This window comes from Pongo abelii, chromosome 1, assembly GCF_028885655.2.
Source record: "Pongo abelii isolate AG06213 chromosome 1, NHGRI_mPonAbe1-v2.0_pri, whole genome shotgun sequence".
Classification (NCBI taxonomy): Eukaryota; Metazoa; Chordata; class Mammalia; order Primates; family Hominidae; genus Pongo; species Pongo abelii.
This window is the reverse complement of record NC_071985.2, coordinates 227,998,534-228,018,745: the sequence shown is the minus strand read 5'-3', so window position 1 is coordinate 228,018,745 and position 20,212 is coordinate 227,998,534. Positions and strand designations below refer to the sequence as shown.

Sequence of the window (20,212 nt, the reverse complement as noted above, 5' to 3'; positions counted from 1 at the left end):
CACCTGCCAGGTTCAAGCAATTTTCCTGACTCAGCCTCCCGAGTAGCTGGAACTCCAGGTGCGTGCCACCATGCCTGGCTAATTTTTTGTACTTTTAGTAGAGACAGGGTTTCACCATGCTGGCCAGGCTGGTCTCGAACTCCTGACCTCATGATCCACCCGCCTCTGCCTCCCAAAGTGCTGGGATAACAGGCATGATCCATCGTGCCCGGCTAATTTTTGTATTTTTAGTAGAGATGGGTTTTCACCATGTTGGCCAGGCTGGTCTTGAACTCCTGACCTCAGGTGATCCACCCACCTCAGCCTCCCAAAGTGCTAGGATTACAGGTGTGAGCCACGGCACCCGGCCTATCATCCTTATGATTTTCTTCCAAGCATTTAATGCAGCCTGTCGTTATTTGTTAATTTGTGTACTTGACTAAACTTGGCTGGTGTGTTCCCTTCTAGGTGCCCATGGTAGATGCTCCATAAATACTAGTTGAACAGATGCAGACATGAATGAATGGATGAACGAAGCACTCACCTCCTACTGGGAAACTAATGCATCATTCCTTAACAAAGCACCTACCAGGTTTTGTATACCAGCTCCACCACTTTCTGGGGTAATATTTTCTACTTTCTAAGAGTGTTCTCCAGATTAAATGAGTTAATATAAGTTAAACAGCTTAGAATAGAATATTGGCCCATATCTCCCCACCCTCCCTCCACTTGTACCAAAAAAAAAAAAAAAAAAAAGGCCCGGTGCGGTGGCTCACGCCTGTAATCCCAGCACTTTGGCAGGCAGAGGCAGGCAAGTCACCTGAGGTCGGGAGTTCGAGACCAGTCTGACCAACATGGAGAAACCCTGTCTCCCCTAAAAATACAAAATTAGCCAGGTGCGGTGGCACATGCCTGTAATCCCAGCTACTCGGGAGGCTGAGGCAGGAGAATCACTTGAACCTGGGAGGCGGAGGTTGTGGTGAGCTGAGATGGCAGCATTGCACTTCAGCCTGGGCAACAAGAGCAAAACTCCATCTCAAAAAAAAAAAAAGAAGAATCTTGGCCCATAAACACATAAACATTAGCCATTGCTACTACTGTCATTATGATTTGCTCCACAAATAGAACCAGGGCTAGGGACCGGGCGTGGTGGCTCACGCCTGTAATCCCAGCACTTTGGGAGGCCGAGGTGGGCGGATCACAAGGTCAGGAGATCGAGACCATCCTGTGAATGGTGAAACCCTGTCTCTACTAAAAATACAAAAAATTAGCCGGCCGTGGTGGCGGGCACCTGTAGTCCCAGCTACTCGGGAGGCTGAGGCAGGAGAATGGCGTGAACCCAGGAGGCGGAGCTTGCAGTGAGCCGAGATTGCGCCACTGCACTCCAGCCTGGGTGACAGAATGAGACTCAGTCTCAAAAAAAAAAAAAACAACCAGGGCTAGGGACAGTCCTCAAAAGAACAGCTAGTTTCTCTCTAGAATTCACTTCCTTCTCCTAGCAAACTCCTACTCCTACGCATCCTTCAAAACCCAGCTCAAGGCCAGGCAAGGTGGCTCACGTCTGTAATCCCAGCAACTTTGGAAGGCCAAGGCAGGCAGAGTGCTTGAGCCCAGGAGTTGGAGACCAGTCTGGACAACACGGCAAAACCCTCAATGTGTGCAGCACATTGTACTTTTTATTTTTCTACTAAAAATACGAAAAAAAAAAAAAACAAAAAAAACGCTGGGTTCAGTGGCTCACACCTGTAATCCCAGCACTTTGGGAGGCCAAGGTGGGCGGATCACCTGAGGTCAGGAGTTCGAGACCAGCCTGGCCAACATGGTGAAACCCCGTCTCTACTAAAAATACAAAAAATTAGCCGGGCATGGTGGTGCGCGGCTGTAGTCCCAGCTACTTGGGAGGCTGAGGTGGAAGGAAGCCGAGGCTGCAGTTAGATATGATCACGCGGCGACAGAGTGAGATCCTGTCTTAAACAAAACAAAACGAAAACAGCTCAAATATCTCCGAGTTTTTTCTAAGCCTTTATTGAGCACTACTGTGGGTCAGGCTCTGGGCTTGACTTTGTAATCGCAAGAGGGGCAGAAACGGGCTGCTCTCAGGACATTCAGGATGACACGGGCGGAGAAAGCTCACTGATCACGTCGACCTGGGAAGCGAGAGCACGCTGGAGAAAACGCTGGGATCAACACGCATCTGCCAGGCCCAGAGAGCAGAGGGGGCACTGCTGAAGAAACGCCGGGAGCCTCCCCTCTCAACCTCCCACTCAAACCCATCCCTCTCTTCGGAACTTCGCAGGCAATGAGAATGGGGCCTTAATTAAGTGGACGCCCAGTATGTGTACTTCACGTGCGTTATTCCACTGGGGCCTCACCGATTATCAGGACACCAGTTCTATTTTAACCCAGCGCTGAGGCTCTGAGAGGTCAGTAACATGGCCAAGAGCTCACAACCAGCGAAAGGCAGGGCTGGGATTCCACGGCGTCTCACTCCGCCTCCCAAGCGCTGGAAAGTCGGTGGAGGGGCGCCCGCTGCTCTCTGGCGCCCCCAATTGGCCGCCGAGGAAATAAGGCGGCGATGACCTGTTCAGACCCAAATGGGATGGAAGAGTGGGGATTAGCGGGGGTAGCGGGTGGGGTTTGGACTCTTTTTTTTTTTTTAAGACAGTCAGGCTCTGTAACCCAGGCTGGAGTGCAGTGGCGCGATCTCGGCTCACTGCAACCTCCACCTCCCGGGTTGAAGCAGTTCTGCCTCAGCCTCCCGAAGGGCGCCACCACGCCCGGCTAATTTTTGCATTTTTAGTAGAGACAGGGTTTCGCCATGTTGGCCAGGCTGGTCTCGAACTCCTGACCTCAAGCGATCTGCCCGCCTCGGCCTCCCAAAGTGCCGGGATTACAGGCGTGAGCCACCGCGCCCGGCCTACCCTTGAAGACCCCGCAGTCAAGGTCCTCCGGCCCCGCTCTGCGCGGCGCTCTGGTCTTGGGGCTCGGGACTCTGTCATCCCGGGCAGGGGCCAGTCCGATCCTTGCACCCTTGCCTGGCACCGTCCCTGGAGCCTTGGCGTCCTGGCCTCTCCTCCCCGCGGGCTGGGGGTGGAGTGGCCGGGCCGGAACCAGCGCGCAAAGCAGATGGCGAGCGCCGAGGTCGGTTTGGCCCCGCCGCGCCTCAAGGCAGCAGCCACCCTGGGGAAGGTGGATGCCGGAAGGGGCGTCGCCTGCGGGTCACCCAGAGGACACCCGGCGGGGAATTCCGAGGGTGGGAGTGAGGAGAGGTAGGAGAGGCCACGGCAGAGGGAGGCCCCGCGCAGAGTGGGAACCATCGCCCGGTGCGGGCCTGACCTTCCAGGGCCGGCGACTCTTCGGCAGAGCGACCGCTTGGTGTCTCAGAGCGCGGCCCGGAGCCGCACTAGGAGCGCTGGACGGCGGGAGAGAGGCTCGGAGGACCGGTAGCTCCCAGCAAAGCGGCCTAGCGGGTAGGTACAGGGCCCCGCCCCTCGCCAGTCCTCACTGCCTGTTCTCCCTGCGCCGGGGCGCGCCAGGCCCCAGCCCTAACCCGGGCCCTAGCGGCTCCCCACTCCATGACCTCTGGACGCCCCGTCGGGTCCAGGCGCGATAGGGAGGGCGCGGGCGCCCGGGCAGAGGGGCCGCGGGAGCTCAAGCGGGGCTCCGTGCGTGCCCCAGCCGCCCGCTTGCGCTGTCGCTGCAGATGTCGGGAGCTATCTTCGGGCCCCTGGAGGGCCCGAGCTCCCTGGATGCCCCGAGCATCCACCCGCTGGTGTGCCCGCTGTGCCACGTGCAGTACGAGCGCCCGTGTCTTCTGGACTGCTTCCATGACTTCTGTGCCGGCTGCCTGCGTGGCCGCGCGACCGACGGCCGCCTCACCTGCCCGCTGTGCCAGTAAGTGTCCCAAAGTTCCCAAAAACCCCCCAGACCCCATCCCCGGGGCCCAAGGTTGGCTCTGCCCGAGCTGGGACCCAGGTGCCAGGAGAGTAAGGCTCCAACTTCAGGCAGAACGACTGGGAGATACTGCACCCAGTCCTTAGCTCTCCCGGCCAGAAGTTGCAGGCTTCGGCCCATTTTATAGATCAGCTTAACTGAAGCTTGGAGATTGCAGTTACTGGCCCAAGACCTCCCATCAAAAGTAAGAGGGTAAGGGCGGGGCTCCAGCACTGGTCAGGACACTCCCAGTAACTCGCTTGGGGGTCCTAGAAGTCTTAGGTCCACAAAACCACAGTTACAGTTATGTGGGCTCAAGGAACCCAGGAGTGGCTCTAATTTGCCCAATGCCGTGAGAAGATGCCGAGGGGCAGCTTCTGCTTTTGATACTAGGGGACCAACCCCACTGTCTGCAAGAGTGGCCCAGGACTGAGCAAGGGTAGGGACCAGGGCAGGGTGAGCGCTGGCTGTGATATTTATAGCAGACCCCAGAGCTGTGGCGCACCCCACCTCCCAACACAGCTATTTTTAGCTCCAGCCTGGAATGTGAGGGGTGGGGGTGGGGAGCCCTGGGGAAGGGGTATCAGAATCTCCGGGCCTGGGCTTCTTTGCAGACACCAGACGGTGGTGAAGGGTCCCAGCGGGCTCCCGCCCGTGGACCGGCTGCTGCAGTTCCTGGTGGACAGCTCAGGGGATGGCGTGGAGGCGGTGCGCTGTGCCAACTGTGACCTGGAGTGCAGCGAGCAGGCAGGGGCGGTGGGGCGGGTGGGTGAGGAGCAGAGGGTACCAGGTTGCATAGTCCCCAATGCTTGCACATGCACTCAGCATATCTTCAGAGGACGACCTGGCAGTGGATTCTCCAGCACCTCCCTAGGGCACCTTGGCCCTGAATGTGAACCCCATTATACCGGTGGGGAGACTGAGGTCCAGAACAAGGGACTTGAGTTACTGTCCAGACAGTGGCAGAGGCTAAGGCCATTCGATGTGGGGAGAGCTCACTGGTCCCCAGTTCAGGGTGGAGTTGTGGACCTGCACAGGAGGGGCAGTCCAGTTTGCAGGCCTGGGCCGACCCTGAAGGGCCTCTGCTACCCAAGTGGCATAGAAGCAGCTACAGCCCAGGGGAGGTGGGGACAGCATGCTGTTCCCTCTGGGCTGTAAAAGGCACGGGGGACTCTGGCCTGCGGAGGCCAGAAAATGTATCAGGAATCCCAGGAGGACGGCCCGACTGGGGCAAAAGCTCCAGCTTTCTGGGCAAGTCCTGAGCAATGTGTGACCCAGAGGTACAGAGAGGATTAGCAGGAGGTAGGGACTGCAGGTAGGGCCTGTTATGTCAACCATTGCATGCGTCCATACCAGGGCTGCAAGCCAAGCCCTGGAATCCCAGCCCTGGGTCTGGCTTGGGGAGGAGAACCTTAAAGCCCTCACTGCTCTTCCCCTCCCCCCGCCCCCAGGTGTGACTCCAGATGGCCAGGGTGTACACCACCTTTTGGCCACTATTGAGTGTGCCAAGGGGGCCGTGAGAGGCCCTCACACTCCTTTTGTTGCAGGTAAAAAAAAAAAAAAAAAAAAAAAAAAAATTTTTTTTTTGAGACGGATTCTTGCTTTATCGCCCAGGCTGGAGTGCAGTGGCGCCAACTTGACTCACAGCAACCTCCGCCTCCCGGGTTCAAGTGATTCTTCTGCCTTAGCCTCCCGAGGAGCTGGGACTCCAGGCGCCTGCCACCATGCCCAGCTAATTTTTGTATTTTTATTAGAGACAGGGTTTCGCCATGTTGGCCAGCTCCTGACCTCAGGTGATCCGCCCGCCTCGGCCTCCCAAATTGCTGGGATTACAGGCGTGAGCCACCGCGCCCGGCCTCGGTAAAATGTTTTACAAAGGCCGTTTCTGCCCTCTCCCCCCCGTCCCCCACCCCCCTCCACAGACCTACTTACCCAGCCTCTGAGCCGCAGTGCCCTCCTCTGTAAAGTGGGTATATCAGAGCGCCAAGTGCCTGGATTACAGGAAAGGGCTGCGTTTAGCTGCGCACCCGGCCACGGCTGGGACAAACACGCGCAGTGACACGCGGCGGCTGCGGTTCCCGCGCTGGCCGCGGTCGGGCTCTGGCGCTCCTGAGCCCGCGCTCGGCCCGCAGGACGTGAAGACCACGTACTTCTGCAACACATGCGGGCAGCCCCTGTGCGCGCGCTGCCGCGACGAGACGCACCGAGCACGCATGTTCGCACGCCACGACATCGTGGCCCTGGGTCAGCGAAGCCGCGACGTGCCCCAGAAGTGCAGTGAGTGAGGCTTGCGGGGCCGGAGACTTGGGGGTGGGGGCGGGGCGGGCACTGCCCGGAGCCCTCACCACCGTCCGCCGCTGCCGCAGCGCTGCACGCAGAGCCCTACCTGTTGTTCTCCACCGACAAGAAGTTGCTGTTGTGCATCCGCTGCTTCCGCGACATGCAGGGGTGCGTAGAGGGGGCGCGAGGGGAGGGGGCTGGGGGCGGCTGGAGCGGGCCTCACCCGCCGCCTTCTACAGGGAGAGCCGGGCGCACTGCGTGGACCTGGAATCGGCTTACGTGCAGGGCTGCGAGCGGCTGGAGCAGGCGGTGCTGGTGAGCGCAGGGGCCTGGCGCGCGGGGCCGCGCAGCGGCGATCGCGAGCCTGACCACGCCCTGTCCCCAGGCCGTGAAGGCCCTACAGACGGCCACGCGGGAGGCCATCGCGCTGCTGCAGGCCATGGTGGAGGAGGTGCGGCACAGCGCCGCCGAGGAGGAGGACGCTATCCACGCCCTCTTCGGCAGCATGCAGGTGAGGGCTGGGGGTTGGGGGATAAACGACACAGCCGGGAACTGGTGACACAGGGCTGGTCCCTTGCCCTTGTGGATTTCCAGTGTAGTGGGGCAGCAGACCTTGCACCAAGCACTTTCGTGGAGTTGCTAGGAGAGCTGGGAGGGGAAACCAGGGCCTGCCCCAGGCTGGTGGTGGGGATGTGAGGTGGTCAGGAAAGACTTCCCTGGGGAGGTGACATTTAAGGTGAGGGGACCCAAGCCCTCAGGCAGCGGATGCAGGGCTGGTAGGTTGGAGAGATACCTAGCGTAACCAGCAGGTGGCTGGGGTCCGGGCGGGGGGATTAGGCATGGTGGGAGGTGGCAGGGCTGGGGCGCAAATCAAGAGCATGCTCGCCATCTCTCCCAGGACAGGCTGGCGGAGAGGAAAGCGCTGCTGCTGCAGGCTGTGCAGAGGTGAGTTGGGGGGAGGGGGGCTTGCCTCCCTTACCCCTTGGCCTCCATGGCCTCAGCTCAGAGCCTGGGCAGGCCCTGCCCCACCCTGAGGAGCAAGACATCCGAATGTCGTCCCAGCTAAGGAGGGCAGCACGGCTCAGGGTGTAGAGAAGGGGTTCAGGGACGGACATGCGAAGCTGGCTGGGGGTGGGGGGATGGAACTGCCCGGCCCTGCTCCTGGCCCCCTGGAGACCAGGCAGCCCCCCTCCCCCAGCCAATACGAAGAGAAGGACAAGGCCTTCAAGGAGCAGCTCTCTCTCTTGGCCACCTCGCTGCCCATGCTGCAGGTACAGGGAGCTCGGGGTGCGGGTGGGTCCCACCTCCCCGGCCAGGCACTGAGCAGCGTCTCCTCCACCAGGTCCACCTGGTCATCTGCTCCTCCTTCCTCAGCTTGGCCAACAAGGCTGAGTTCCTGGACCTGGGCTATGTGAGTCTCCTCTGCTCCTGCAGATGCCCCCTCCCCACCAGAAGCCCACCCTGCAGACCAGAGCCGCCAACTCAGGGGTGGACAGCCTGTCACCTGGAGCCTGGACCGGGGGGCTCGGGGCTGGCCCCTCCCAACTCCATCATCTGCAAACCTGTTAGGGCCACTCTTGCAAGGACAGTGAAGCCAGGAAGGGGGCTGCCTACGGTCCCCCATGGGGCAGAGTGACCACTGGAGTCCAGCCGCCCCCTCTCCTGTGGATTTGGGGATGGGGTGGGGGTTTGTCCAGGTGAGTCCCAGAAAAGGGCTGGCGCTGCTAAGGGACGCCAAGTCAAGTGCCAAAGGCAGACGTGCTCCGTCTCCATCTCCCCTCTTCCTGCCCCCTGGCTGCCACACCTCCACCGGCCTGAGGCCCTCCTCGCTGCCACAGGAGCTGATGGAGAGGCTGCAGGGCATCGTCACGCGGCCGCACCACCTAAGGCCTGTTCAGAGCAGCAAGGTGTGCAGTGGCCTGGGTGGGCCAGGGTCGGGGGCCCCGCAGGGCAGTGGAGGCCACCTCATGACCCCATCCCGCTGCCCAGATTGCCAGTGACCACCGAGCTGAATTCGCACGCTGTCTGGAGCCACTGCTGCTGCTGGGGCCACGTCGGGTGGCAGCTGCTGCAAGTGGTGCTAACATGTGAGCAGCAACCGGGGAGGCCAGGCACAAGGTCCCCAACACTGGGGTGTGGGGGAGGGTGGGCGCTGAGGGGCCAGATCGCCAGCAAGAAGCCAGGTGCCACCCTTCCTTCCTCCATCCTTAGCTTGCCACCCTCCCAGCACAGTGTCTGGGCACAGAGGATGGCCAGGGCAAGTCCACTAAGTAGGGGAGCAGAAAGCCCTGGACCTGAAGTCCATGGCAGACCTGGCTCGGAGCTTGGCTAAGGAGGAGGGGAGGACTCAGGCCCCCAACTACCACTGCAGCCTCCCCTGGGGTGGGGCGCCTGGGGCTGGGCTGACTGCCCCCTAGGTGGCTTGAAGTCATAGGGGACCTGATTCCTTGACTCATCTGGGGAGGAGTTAGAAGAGATGCTGAAATGGCATGTGTGTGTCCAGGGGCCCCAAGACCAAGAGAGACTGGGCCCACACTTCCTCTGTCCAGGATAGAAGTGAACACACCACTCACTCGGTCCTAGCCCTGGCAGCATTCCGATGGACTTGCTCTTGGCCCCACAGCCTGGAACCCACTCCAGGGACTTTAACAAATAGATGTGGATGTCCGGGTGAGGCCTTTCCTCAGGCTTTTCAAAGCTCCTGGTGGCTCTGCTGTGCTCCAGGTGGTGGAGAGGGCTGTGAGATCCCGGAGCAGTCCAGGGGGCTGCCCTGGGAGGCTGGGGGAGGGGCAGACTTCCCCACTCGCCTGCATCCACGCTGGCTCTCTCCCCAGGCTGGCAGGGGGCTTAGGCCCCAAGGCGCTGACGGGGCCCCACTGCCCCTCCCCAGTAGGAAAGATGTCGGGGTCACCCGTCCAAAAGCCCACGCTGCGCCGGTCCATCAGCACCAAGGTGCTGCTGGCGGAGGGCGAGAACACGCCCTTCACAGAGCACTGCCGCCACTATGAGGACTCCTACCGGGTGAGGGGGCAGGGATCTGCGGGGGGGAAATGTCCTAAACCACTCCTCACCAAGGAAATTGGTTGTCCCAGCTGCTGAAGCTGGGAGCCATTCCTCCACCGAGGCCCTGGCAGTAAAAACAGCCTAGGGTGACCCACGCTCTCACACAGCCTCTCTGTGCAGCACCTGCAGGCGGAGATGCAGAGCCTAAAGGACCAGGTGCAGGAGCTGCACCGAGACCTCACCAAGCACCACTCGCTCATCAAGGCGGGGATCATGGGAGACGTCCTGCGCAAGTCCCTGCACCTGGACGCGCAGATCGCCTCGGAGCACGCCTCCTTAGAGGGCATGAGGGTCGTCTTCCAGGAGGTAGCCCTCCCAAGGACTCTAACTCCAGCCCCACCTGTCAGGGGATACCTGGGCTACCCTAAGACAGTAAGGGGGGAAAGAGGACCTGGCCTGTGCCCCACGGGACCCTCATATGGCAGGGTCTGGAACCTGGGAGTCTTTGCTGCTTTGAACCACGTGGACCTGGCTGGGGGGTGCTTTGTAGATCCGAGTAGCTAGAGATAGCAATGCCACCACCGTAAATTCCAGCTCACTGCCACATCCAACGTCTAGCTTTTCTCTTTCAGATTTGGGAGGAATCCTATCAGCGAGTGGCTAATGAGCAGGAAATTTATGAAGGTTCCAGACAGTTGGCTGCTGAGTGAACCCCCGTCCCTGAGCTAACCCACATGCTAGCAGAGGAGGAAGTCAAGAGTCAGCCACTAACCAGATGCAAATCCCCACACTCTTCCCCTTAGCGCTTGACCGTGCCTCCCAGCTGCTAACTGGCCTCAAATGATGCATGTGAGGTCAGGATGCATTGAGTAGAATGCCCCCACCAAGTGCCTCCCTCTTTAATTAGAGGTCATCATGGAAATGGTCGGGATATTTACATGGTGCCTGGCTTGAGTAAAAATCTGAAGCCAGGTGCTTCAGGATTAAGACCCCATGCTCTGGCCTTGGCCCCACAGCCCAGCTCCATGACCTTCTCCAGCTGAGGCAGGAGAATGCCTACCTGGCCACCATCACCAAGCAGATCACGCCCTACGTCCGCTCCATTGCCAAGGTGAAGGAGCGGCTGGAGCCCAGGTGAGGCCAAGGGGTGTTCCCAGGGCCACTGAGACTCTTCAGAATGTGCATGGGGGCTGGGTGCGGTGGTTCACACCTGTAATCCTAGCACTTTGGGAGGCTGAGATGGGCGGATCACCTGAGGTCAGCAGTTCGAGACCAGCCTGGCCAACATGGTGGAACCCATCTCTACTAAAAATACAAAAATCAGCCAAGCATGGTGGCTCATGCCTGTAATCCCAGCTACTGGGGAGGCTGAGGCACGAGAATCGCTTGAACCTGGGAGGTGGAGGCAGAGGTTGCAGTGAGCTGAGATCACACTATTGCATTACAGCCTGGGCGACACAGTGAGACCTTGTCTCAATAAAAAAAAAAAAAAACTGCGTGGGAAAGGTGCCACATCCACAGGACCCTGTTCAGGGAAGTCAGCTGGCCAGGTCATGAGGGTTCAGTTGGGGTATCTGGGCCGACCAGGTGCCGGACATTTGCAAAAGCGTGGTCACAGTGAGTGGGCTGCTCTGAGTTTCTGCTTTTAGGCTCAGAGTTCGTCCCTCCAACCCTCAGGAGTAGGTAGAAGCAGAAGGCACTTCCTAAGGGTGTCATGAGGGTCCTGCTGGGCTGATCCAGGCAGCAGGACGTGGAGGAGAGGGCAGGAACTTCATCAATGTAAGACAAGCCAAGTCTGTGCAGAGTCCTGACCAGGCTCTCTCAGCACTGTACTCAGGTTCCAGTGGCAGAGGGATCTTGGTGGCAAGTCTTCGCTGTTCCTGTCTCTGAGTCACTGGGCCCCAGGGTAGACTGGTTGCCCTGTAGGTCTAGGGAATGGCTGGAGCCTGGGCTCGCCCTTCACCACCCTTGTGGTGAAGTGCCTGTCAGGTTTTGGGGGAGCCCACCTCCTGGTAACTTCTTGAGAAAGAGTGTGAAGGAGGTGCGTGTTTGGGATGCCATGGGTCTGACAATGTCTCCATTCTAGCTTCACACTTGACAGTTTCACTGGGTATCAAATTCTAGATGGGAAATTCTAGATTGGGAAGGATTCTCCTTCAAAGGCATCGCTCTCTGGCTTTCTTATCTTCTAGCTTCCATGGTTGTTGTTCATGAAGTCTGAAGGCGCTCAGACTCCTAACCCTTGTAATGCGACCTACTAATTCTCTGTGGAAGCTTGTAGAATCTTCTCTTTGCTCCCAGTGTTCTGAGATTTCACGCTGGTGAGAGTCTATTTCCATCCATTAGGTTGGATACTGGCAGGCTCTTTCAATCTGAAAATTCATGGTCTTCAGTTTTGGCATATTTCTTTTTTTTTTTTTCTTTTTGAGATGGAGTCTCGCTCTGTCGCCGAGGCTGGAGTGCAGTGGTGCGATCTTGGCTCACTGCAACCTCCGCCTCCCGGGTTCAACTATTCTCCTGCCTCAGCCTCCCAAGTAGCTGGGACTACAGGTGCATGCCAACACGCCTGGCTAATTTTTGTATTTTTAGTAGAGATGGAGTTTTGTCAAGTTGGCCAGGCTGGAATATTTCTTTTTTTTTTTTGAGACGGAGTCTCGCTCTGTTACCAGGCTGGAGTGCAGTGGTGTGATCTCAGCTCACTGCAACTTCTGCCCCCTGGGTTCAAGCCATTCTCCTGCCTCAGCCTCCCGAGTAGCTGGGACTACAGATGTGCACCACCACGCCTGGCTAATTTTTTGTATTTTAGTAGAGACGGGGGTTTCACCATGTTGGCCAGGATCGTCTTGATCACCTGACCTCGTGATCTACCCGCCTCGCCCTCCCAAAGTGCTGGGATTATAGGCATGAGCCACCGCGCCCGGCCTCTTTTTCAATTTGTTGATTTCTTCACTTTTTCTTTTTGGAATTCCGATTGTTGGATATTGGCTCCCCTGGGCTGGCCCTCTAATGTACCTTTAATGTCCTATTTCCCCTTTTTTTTTTTGGATGGAGTTTCACTCTTGTTGCCCAGGCTGGAGTGCAATGATGCGATCTTGGCTAACCACAACCTCTGCCTGCTCGGTTCAGGCCATTCTCCTGCCTCAGCCTCCCGAGTAGGTGGAATTACAGGCATGTGGCACCACGCCCGGCTAATTTTGTATTTTTAGTAGAGACGGGGTTTCTCCGTGTTGGTCAGGCTGGTCTTGAATTCCCGACCTCAGGTGATCTGCCTGCCTCAGCCTCCCAAAGTGCTGGGATTACAGGCGTGAGCCACCGCGCCCAGCCCTTTTTTTTTTTTTTTTTGAGATGGGGTCTTGCCATGTTGCCCAAGCTGGTTTTGAAATTCATGGGCTCAAGTGATCCTCCCGCCTCAGCCTCCCAAAGTGCTGGGATTACAGGCATGAGCCACCATGCCAAGCCTCTTTATCTTCCATTAAGTAGTTCATTTCTGCTATCTTGTTTTGCATTTCCAACAGCTCTTTCTGTACCCCGTTTCTTTTGATGGCATCCTGTTGTTTCACGGACACAATATCTTTTTTTTTTTTGAGATGGAGTCTCACTCTGTCACCCAGGCTGGAGTGCAGTGGCACGATCTTGGCTCACTGCAAGCTCCGCCTCCCAGGTTCACGCCATTCTCCTGCCTCAGCCTCCTGAGTAGCTGGGACTACAGGCGCCCACCACCACACCCGGCTAATTTTTGTATTTTTAGTAGAGATGGGGTTTCACCATGTTGGCCAAGATGGTCTCCATCTCCTGACCTCGTGATCCGCCTGCCTTGGCCTCCCAAAGTGCTGGGATTACAGGCGTAAGCCACCACACCCAGCTCATGGACACAATATCTTACCCCTCTGAGGCCAATAGTTTATTTTTTCCTTTTGGAAATTTTCTCCATGAAGTGTTTCCTCCCAACTGCTTTTTGCTTGTGAAGGTCTTTGTTTGTTTGAGACAGTCTTGCTCTGCCGCCCAGGCTGGAGTGCAATGGCGCCATCTCAGCTCTCACCGCAGCTTCCACCTCCCAGGTTCAATTGATTTTCCTGCCTCAGCCTCCAGAGTAGCTGGGATTACAGGTGTGCGCCACCACGCCCTCTAAGCTTGTGTAGGTTTCTCTCTTCCAGGCTGAAGGTTTTTCTCAGATGTCAGGTCACCCTTGAGTATCTGCTCATATTAGGAGTGGGGCAGGGCTGGAGTCATGAGGCAGATCGGAAGCTCTGAGCACAAGGGTGGTACTTCCTTGGAGGGGATCAGGGTGGGTGGGCTCTTGCTTTTATGGAATGCCCCAAGGTCAGTTTTAGGTCCCTTTCCAGTCCTTCCTGGGAGGTCTGTCTGTGGAGCATCTGTATGCACACTGGGTTTTCTGGTTTCCGTACAGTTCTCGTCTGTGTGTGGTGCTCTCTCAGAACTAACCCCTCAGACTTCGGCTGCAGTGGGAGAGGACCAGTTGCTGAGTGGAAGGGATCTTGGCAGTCACCTGGAAGACTGGAAGGGGACATGAAGGGGGCTTCTGGGTGGGGACAGTGTCCTGGGTGCTACCCACACAGAGTTGTTCACACCATGAATGTACCCAGCCATACTCTGCCTCTGCAGAAATAAGCTGAGGCTGGAGCCCAGCTCCTGGAGGTTTGGGGCATAGGTGGGGCCGGCTCTGCTCCTCTTCAGAGCAGCCACTTTGTGGATGTCTGCAGTTGCTCCCTCAACCCACTTCACTCCAGGTCTGCGAGTCCACTCATCCAACAAGTCTGCTGTTGCTCCAGTCGCAGCGAGCCCTCCCGTGGGTCCAGGCCACCTCCCTTGGCCTCTCAGCAGCACTCATGAGCATCACCATATTCATCTTTTTTTTTTTGAGACCGAGTCTCGCTCTGTCGCCCAAGCTGGAGTGCAGTGGCACGATCTTGGCTCACTGCAACCTCCGCCTCCCGGTTTCAAGTGATTCTCCTGTCTCGCCCTCCCGAGTAGCTGGGACTACAGGCGTGTGCCACCACACCCGGCTGATTTTTTTTTTAATTTTTAGTAGAGACAGGGTTTCACCATGTTAGCCAGGATGGTCTTGATCTCCTGATCTCGTGATCTGCCCACCTCAGCCTCCCAAAGTGCTGGGATTACAGGCGTGAGCCACCGCGCTGGGCTTTTTTTGTTCATTTGTTTTAAAGACAGGGTCTTGCTCTGTTGTCCAGGCTGGAGTGCAGTGGCTCGATCACAGCTCACTGTAGCCCCCATCTCCCAGGCTCAATCAATCCTCCCACCTCAGCCTCCTGGGGAGCTGTGACTACAGGCATGTGCCACCATGCCCGGCTAGTTTTTATAGTTTTTGTAGAGATGGGGTTGTGCTATGTTGCCAAGGCTGGTCTCCAACTCCTGGACTAAGTGATCCTCCCACCTCAGCCTTCCAAAATGCTGGGATTATAGACGTGACCGTGCCTAGCCATGTTAGTCTTCAGTATGCCTTCTCTCGTTGCTGACAGCCCCGCACTCCCATGCTCCCGCCAGCCTCTCCAGCTGTTCCTTCCTGGTCTCTGGCTGGCTCTGCCTCCTTAGCTCAGTGCCCAGATATGTTTTTCCCCAGGGCTCAGCCTTAGGCATTCTTCACAGCCTACGCTCACTCTTTGGGCGACCTCATTCAGTCCCTGGCTTTAAGACCCCATCACGATGCAGACCCCCAGCTCTCGCTCCACCACAGTGCTCGCCGGAGCTCCAGACTCATCTCCCACTGCCCGCTTCCTGGGCAGCCCTACCTGGATGTCTACAGGCACCGCGAGTTCAGCAGTGGCCAGAATGCTTGACGTCCTCCCGCAGACATGCTATTCCCATCTCCCCATCTCAGTGAATAGCACCACATTCACTCAGGTGAAAAGCCTGGGAGAAAGCCTGGATTCCTTTCACCCACTTCATTTCCAACCCACCCCCAAGTTCTGCTGGCTCTACTGTCCCTGCCTCAATCCACCCGCTTTGGTCTCTATTGCTTCCCTGAATCCAAATCATGGCCAACTCTCCTACCCCTCCAGCCGCCAGGAAGCCGGGAGTCCTTTAGAAGCCTACGATTCCCATCACAGCGCGGCTGGACAGCTCTCTTGGGGACCTTCCCTGTGCACCTGTGACCGTGTCCGCCCCTCATAACACCCTGGTCACAATGCCCTTTCAGTTCCCCAAAAAAGCTAGACTGGTCCCACTTCTGGGCCTCTGCCTGGAGTATTCACAGAACCTCAGTCGGGCCCCAGCTTGGATGAGTGTCAGCAGAGGCCTTCCCCACTCCACCTGGATTAAAGCAGGTCTGCCTGGCGCCCTGCACCACACACCCTTCCCTCCCTCAGCGTGTCTGCCCCGACCAGCATGCAGCTTCCATGATGGCAGGGCCTGGCCTCTCCTGCACACCATGCAGGCCTGGCCCTTGCCAACCACTGGACCTTAGTAAATATTTGAGGAGCAAAAGAATGAAATGCTAGGTGGGTGGGTGCATGAGTGGTGGCAGAGTTTGGTTCTGAGGTTTCTGAGCTTAAGGCCGTGCAGCAGCTGGCTCTGCTCCCTTGAGATTCTGGTGCCCACTCTCTTGCCAGGTTTCAGGCACCCATGGATGAGCAGTCAGAGAGTCTACAAAACACGCATGACGACAGCAGGAACAGCACGGCCTCAACCAGGTAAAGCAAGTCTCTCCACTGGAGAGTGTGCACGCGATGTGGCTTCTGAGGCCAACAGGACGACAAAGGAAACTCCAGGCTTTTCCCCTTTGGTCCCAGCTCTGGGGCCCTCGCTGGGCCTCTTTGTAAAACAAGGGGTCAGAGAGGCTCTCAGCCCGGATGATAACTTACAAGTGACCTCATAGATAAAACAGGTGTTACTTTGATAGACGGGACCCCATTTTACCATTATAAACAGCCATGGCTGCTGCCTGCATCCACTTTCACCATTGGGAGCTGCACGTGCTTATGCTAGGGGACTCGGGTCACTGAAATGAGAAAGTGACCGAGGACTGTTCCCCGGAGCCAAAGCGTGCGCCCCAATACCTGCCAGAGGAAGAGACGGCTGTGCAGTAACACCTACGACACAGTCACAGGCTGATCTTTGTGTATTTTGCTTTCAGGAAAACGTACTCAGTCACAGGGCAGAGGACAGCACTGTAGAATCAGAACCGGAAGAGCCTAGGGGTGTGCAGAGGGTTGCTGAAGTGGCCAGAGTCACAGCGTTGCTGGTGACAGAGCAGAGTCTGGCCCCAGCCTCCCCTGCACAGCCGCCATTTATTAGCTCAGATGCTTCCAAATTCAAAATACAATGTCACCAGAAACCGCTGACACAGCCTGATGGTTCAGCAACTCACAGCCATCCCCTGGGGATGGGCTCCTACACAGAAGTAGACAAGATCCTTCCGGAGACAGAGCCTTCCTGGTTCTCACTCACTGAGGCCTTCCAGGAAGACGTTCCATTCTGAGAGCTTTGGCCCGAGTGGATTTTAGTGCAGGGATACGGTGAAATGGGGGAGCGGCCTGGGCTTACATGAGGCTGTCCCTTTAGGAATAATCCAGGAAGTGTCCCGGAAAAGAGAGAGAAGACATCAGAGCCTAAAGGAAACAGCTGGGCTCCGAACGGCCTCTCGGAAGAGCCTCTACTGAAAAATATGGATCATCACAGATCCAAACAGAAAAATGGGGGCGATGTCCCCACATGGAGGGAACACCGGACTTAACAAATGGGACCGGTCCCCAGGGTCAGGCTCTTAGAGCAGGCACAAGACTGGGACACTGGAGAGAAGGTTGTTCCCATGATAGTTTTTTTTTTTTTTATTTTTGAGATGGAGTTTCGCTCTTTGTTGCCCAGGCTGGAGTGTAATGGTGTGATCTCGGCTCACTGCAACCTCTGCCTCCTGGGTTCAAGCGATTCACTGCCTCAGCCTCCCGAGTAGCTGGGATTACAGGCGCCTGACACCACGCCCGGCTAATTTTTTGTATTTTTAGTAGAGATGGGGTTTCACCATGTTGGCCAGGCTGGTCTGGAACTCCTGACCTCAGGTGATCCACCTGCCTCAGCCTCCCAAAGTGCTGGGATTACAGGGGTGAGTCACCGTGCCTGGCCAATGTTTTTGTTTTTTTTTAAGACAGAATTTCACTCTTTGTTGCCCAGGCTGGAGTGCAATGGCGCAATTTCTGGCTCACCGCAACCTCCGCCTCCCAGGTTCAAGCGATTCTCCTACCTCAGCCTCCCGAGTAGCTGAGATTACAGGCATGCACCACCACACCCAGCTAATTTTTTGTATTTTTAGTAGAGAGGGGGTTTCTCCATGTTGGTCAGGCTGGTCTCGAACTCCCAATCTCAGGTGATCCACCCACCTTGGCCTGCCAAAATGCTGGGATTACAGGGGTGAGCCACTGTGCCCGGCCGGTTATTTCTTTAAAAGGTAATCATTTGTCAATAGTAAAACCCAGAAGCTCTGACAGGCCATAACTTCAGATCCTTTGGCTTGGGCAGTTTTAATTTTCCCCGTGTTTGCATGGCACGAAGTCTTCGTCCTTGTCACAGTAGCTTGGGATGACTCCCAGTCCACATGGAAAACATCAGGGAGTGACAATCCAGCAAGAAATCCCTCGCTAGTTCCACACCTACGCACCGAGCGTCTGTGTGCCAGGCCCTGTGCTGGGCAGTGTGGTCTGTCACGGTGTGCCGGTTTTAGGTAACAAGACTCCACCACTGAGTGGCACCTACCCTATCGCAAAGGAATCCAGTTCCTCCGGAATAACAGTCTCACTGTTAACCTGGTGCTACTGGAAAGTTCCACCCAGTAATCTGAGCAGTGACTCATGGAAGGATGAGGAACGTTTGCTCTAGCTTCTCTCCCTTTCCAGCAAGGGCAGAGCTCCTAAAGCCAGGGGTTAGCACCTGGCCAGCTTATGTGGCAGATGGTCTCAGTTACAACTTCGCTGCTTTCCCAAACTCCTGCAGCCCTCCTGAGTCTGCCTTCCGTTGATAGCAAAGCACTAGGTGGCAGCAACCTTTTTTCTAGTTGTTTTTTCCCAGCAGTTTTCCATTTCTCCACAGTACGCTTTTCATTTAGAGGAGCTTAATAAATGCTTTTTAAAAAGTAACCCACGTGACCTAAAATTTTAAAAGTTTCTGTGGCAAAGTGATGCCCAGATAGTCATATTTAAGCAAATACTCAGCTTGACTCAGTGATTAACAGCAAATGGGTCTACGTGCTAACATGGCAGCACATTCAACACATAACACATCACTCACATCGACGTCCACTGCCCCTGCACCTGCTACTTCAGGGCACTGAGGCTCCCGTTCCAAGGCCTTACAAACCTATGTTGTGGCCTGCAGGGCAAAAAGAATTATCATTACAACTGGTTAGAGGTAGGAATTCAGAAAGAAATCGAGGCGGCAAAACACACATGGTTTGAGGCTGAAGGCTTAAGACGCTTCTTACCCAGGAGTGACTTCAGAGTTTCACATCCCACACAATCACACTGTGGTTGAGTGAAATCAAGTGCAGTTTTATTTAAGAACTGGAAAGAATAATCAGTATCTGTGAAAGAAAATCCAATTTAGAATATTTAAATAAACATTTATGTAAAAAGAAGAGTAGAATAATTACTCCGTTAAGTTCCTCTCCTTGCAATGGGATAGGCTGCCTCTACTGCAGATGGCTGGGTCTTCCAAACCCATGACAAGTGCCATGGCTTCTGCAGCAGTGGCCCAGAGAGTAAGCACTTCCCAGCACGACAGAGGCCGAGGTCTTCTAACCTCGCCAAACCACTACAAATGCAAACTATGGTGGGCGAGCCCAACTACCTAAGGCAGGAAGAAAGTGCAGCGAAGGGACAGTGGTGTGCTGTGCCTATGGCGGGGGTACTCCTAGCAGTCAGCTGTGGCCGAGATCTTACAAGCCTGATCGGCTAATGCAGCTTCCTGGTTTAGGAACGTTTTCCCCGGTCATATCCCCCAGATTGGTAAATGAACAGAAGGGATGAATAAAGCCTACTTTTTAGGCTCAAGGAGCAGCTCGCACCAACAAAGCGGTGGCAGGTGCGCTGCTGCCTTGTTTTCTGTCCTGCTAAGAGGCTCACCCTGCAACCTCTTCTGTAAACTGCTACTCAGCAGCGGCCTGCAAGCCCTCACGAAAGGCTTCACTCTATGCTGTTTCCAGGTAGCTTTGTTCTGACAGTACCTATTTTCCACTTCAGAATCTCCACTTTAAAACCTGCAATGGAAAAATAAATCTCTTGACAGTTTTTTAAGTTGAGAAAATTGGTGATGTGGCCTTGGCAGCAAATACCCAGAAAGCCTTTACCTCATTAACCTGATTCTCCATGGGCCCTGCCACTGCTCAATTTATAAAGCTAAAAATAATCTCAAGATCACGGAACTAAAAAGAAGTCAATCACTCACCAAATCCTGCCCTTAAGGAGTTCATCTTGGCTAGGTGTGGTGGCTCACGCCTGTAATCCCAGCACTTTGGGAGGCCGAGGTGGGTGGATCACTTGAGGTCAGGAGTTCGAGACCAGCCTGGCCATCATGGTGAAACCCCGTCTCTACTAAAAATACAAAAAAATGAGCCAGGCATGGTGGCCCAAGCCTGTAGTCCCAGCTACTCGGGAGGCTGAGGCAGGAGAATCGCTTGAACCCGGGAGGTGGAGGTTGCAGTGAGCCGAAATGGTGCCACTGCACTCTAGCCTCCAGCCTGGGCCACAGAGCAAGACTGTCTTAAAAAAAAAAAAAAAAAAATTGGAGTTCATCTTTTATCCCTAAGTAATTGCTGACTTTTGCTCTGGGATTATAAAGAGGGTGGGTATGTTCTCTCACCATCCCTACCCCTGGAATTCCTCTCCAAAGCAGAATATGTCAAGTTTTCCCTGGTGTCAGACAGCATTTCACCGTGAAAACCTAAGACCTCCCTCCTGGGCTCCTTCCAGCTGGTGGGCCCGGTGTGAAGGTGGGCTTCCTAGGCCTCTGGCAGATGGAGGATGGCATTAAATGCCAACACCGTCAGCTTACC

The 20,212-nt window shown here is 56.0% G+C and overlaps 1 protein-coding gene and 1 long non-coding RNA gene across 2 annotated transcripts; one reads left to right on the top strand and one right to left on the bottom strand.

The window, feature by feature from the left end:
- Window positions 1-1,892: 1,892 nt before the first annotated feature.
- On the bottom strand, window positions 1,893-6,739 carry LOC103889226 (uncharacterized). The gene is made up of 4 exons (XR_008517130.2): window positions 6,299-6,739; window positions 5,845-5,903; window positions 2,352-2,559; window positions 1,893-2,126 (listed from the first exon to the last, which is right to left on the bottom strand). It is a non-coding gene; the product is annotated as an uncharacterized LOC103889226 (long non-coding RNA).
- Window positions 3,087-18,296, top strand: RNF207 (ring finger protein 207). Its single transcript, XM_002811567.5, has 18 exons — window positions 3,087-3,449; window positions 3,683-3,873; window positions 4,527-4,659; window positions 6,045-6,189; window positions 6,279-6,360; window positions 6,432-6,507; window positions 6,578-6,703; window positions 7,091-7,137; window positions 7,391-7,463; window positions 7,535-7,603; window positions 8,031-8,099; window positions 8,182-8,279; window positions 9,027-9,213; window positions 9,376-9,561; window positions 9,828-9,879; window positions 10,212-10,329; window positions 15,783-15,863; window positions 16,735-18,296. Exons 2-18 carry the CDS (start codon window positions 3,683-3,685, stop codon window positions 16,904-16,906), a joined length of 1,905 nt encoding a protein of 634 aa, XP_002811613.2. The 5' UTR covers window positions 3,087-3,449; the 3' UTR covers window positions 16,907-18,296.
- Window positions 18,297-20,212: the final 1,916 nt, after the last annotated feature.

What these genes read in the sequence shown, in the direction of transcription:
- RNF207 (XM_002811567.5), top strand. Translation starts at nt 3,683, where the DNA reads ATGTCGGGAGCTATCTTCGGGCCCCTGGAGGGCCCGAGCTCCCTGGAT. An exon ending in TGAGGGTCGTCTTCCAGGAG is followed by an intron (nt 9,562 to 9,827) that starts GTAGCCCTCCCA and finishes TTTCTCTTTCAG; the next exon opens with ATTTGGGAGGAATCCTATCA. An exon ending in AAGGAGCGGCTGGAGCCCAG is followed by an intron (nt 10,330 to 15,782) that starts GTGAGGCCAAGG and finishes CTCTCTTGCCAG; the next exon opens with GTTTCAGGCACCCATGGATG.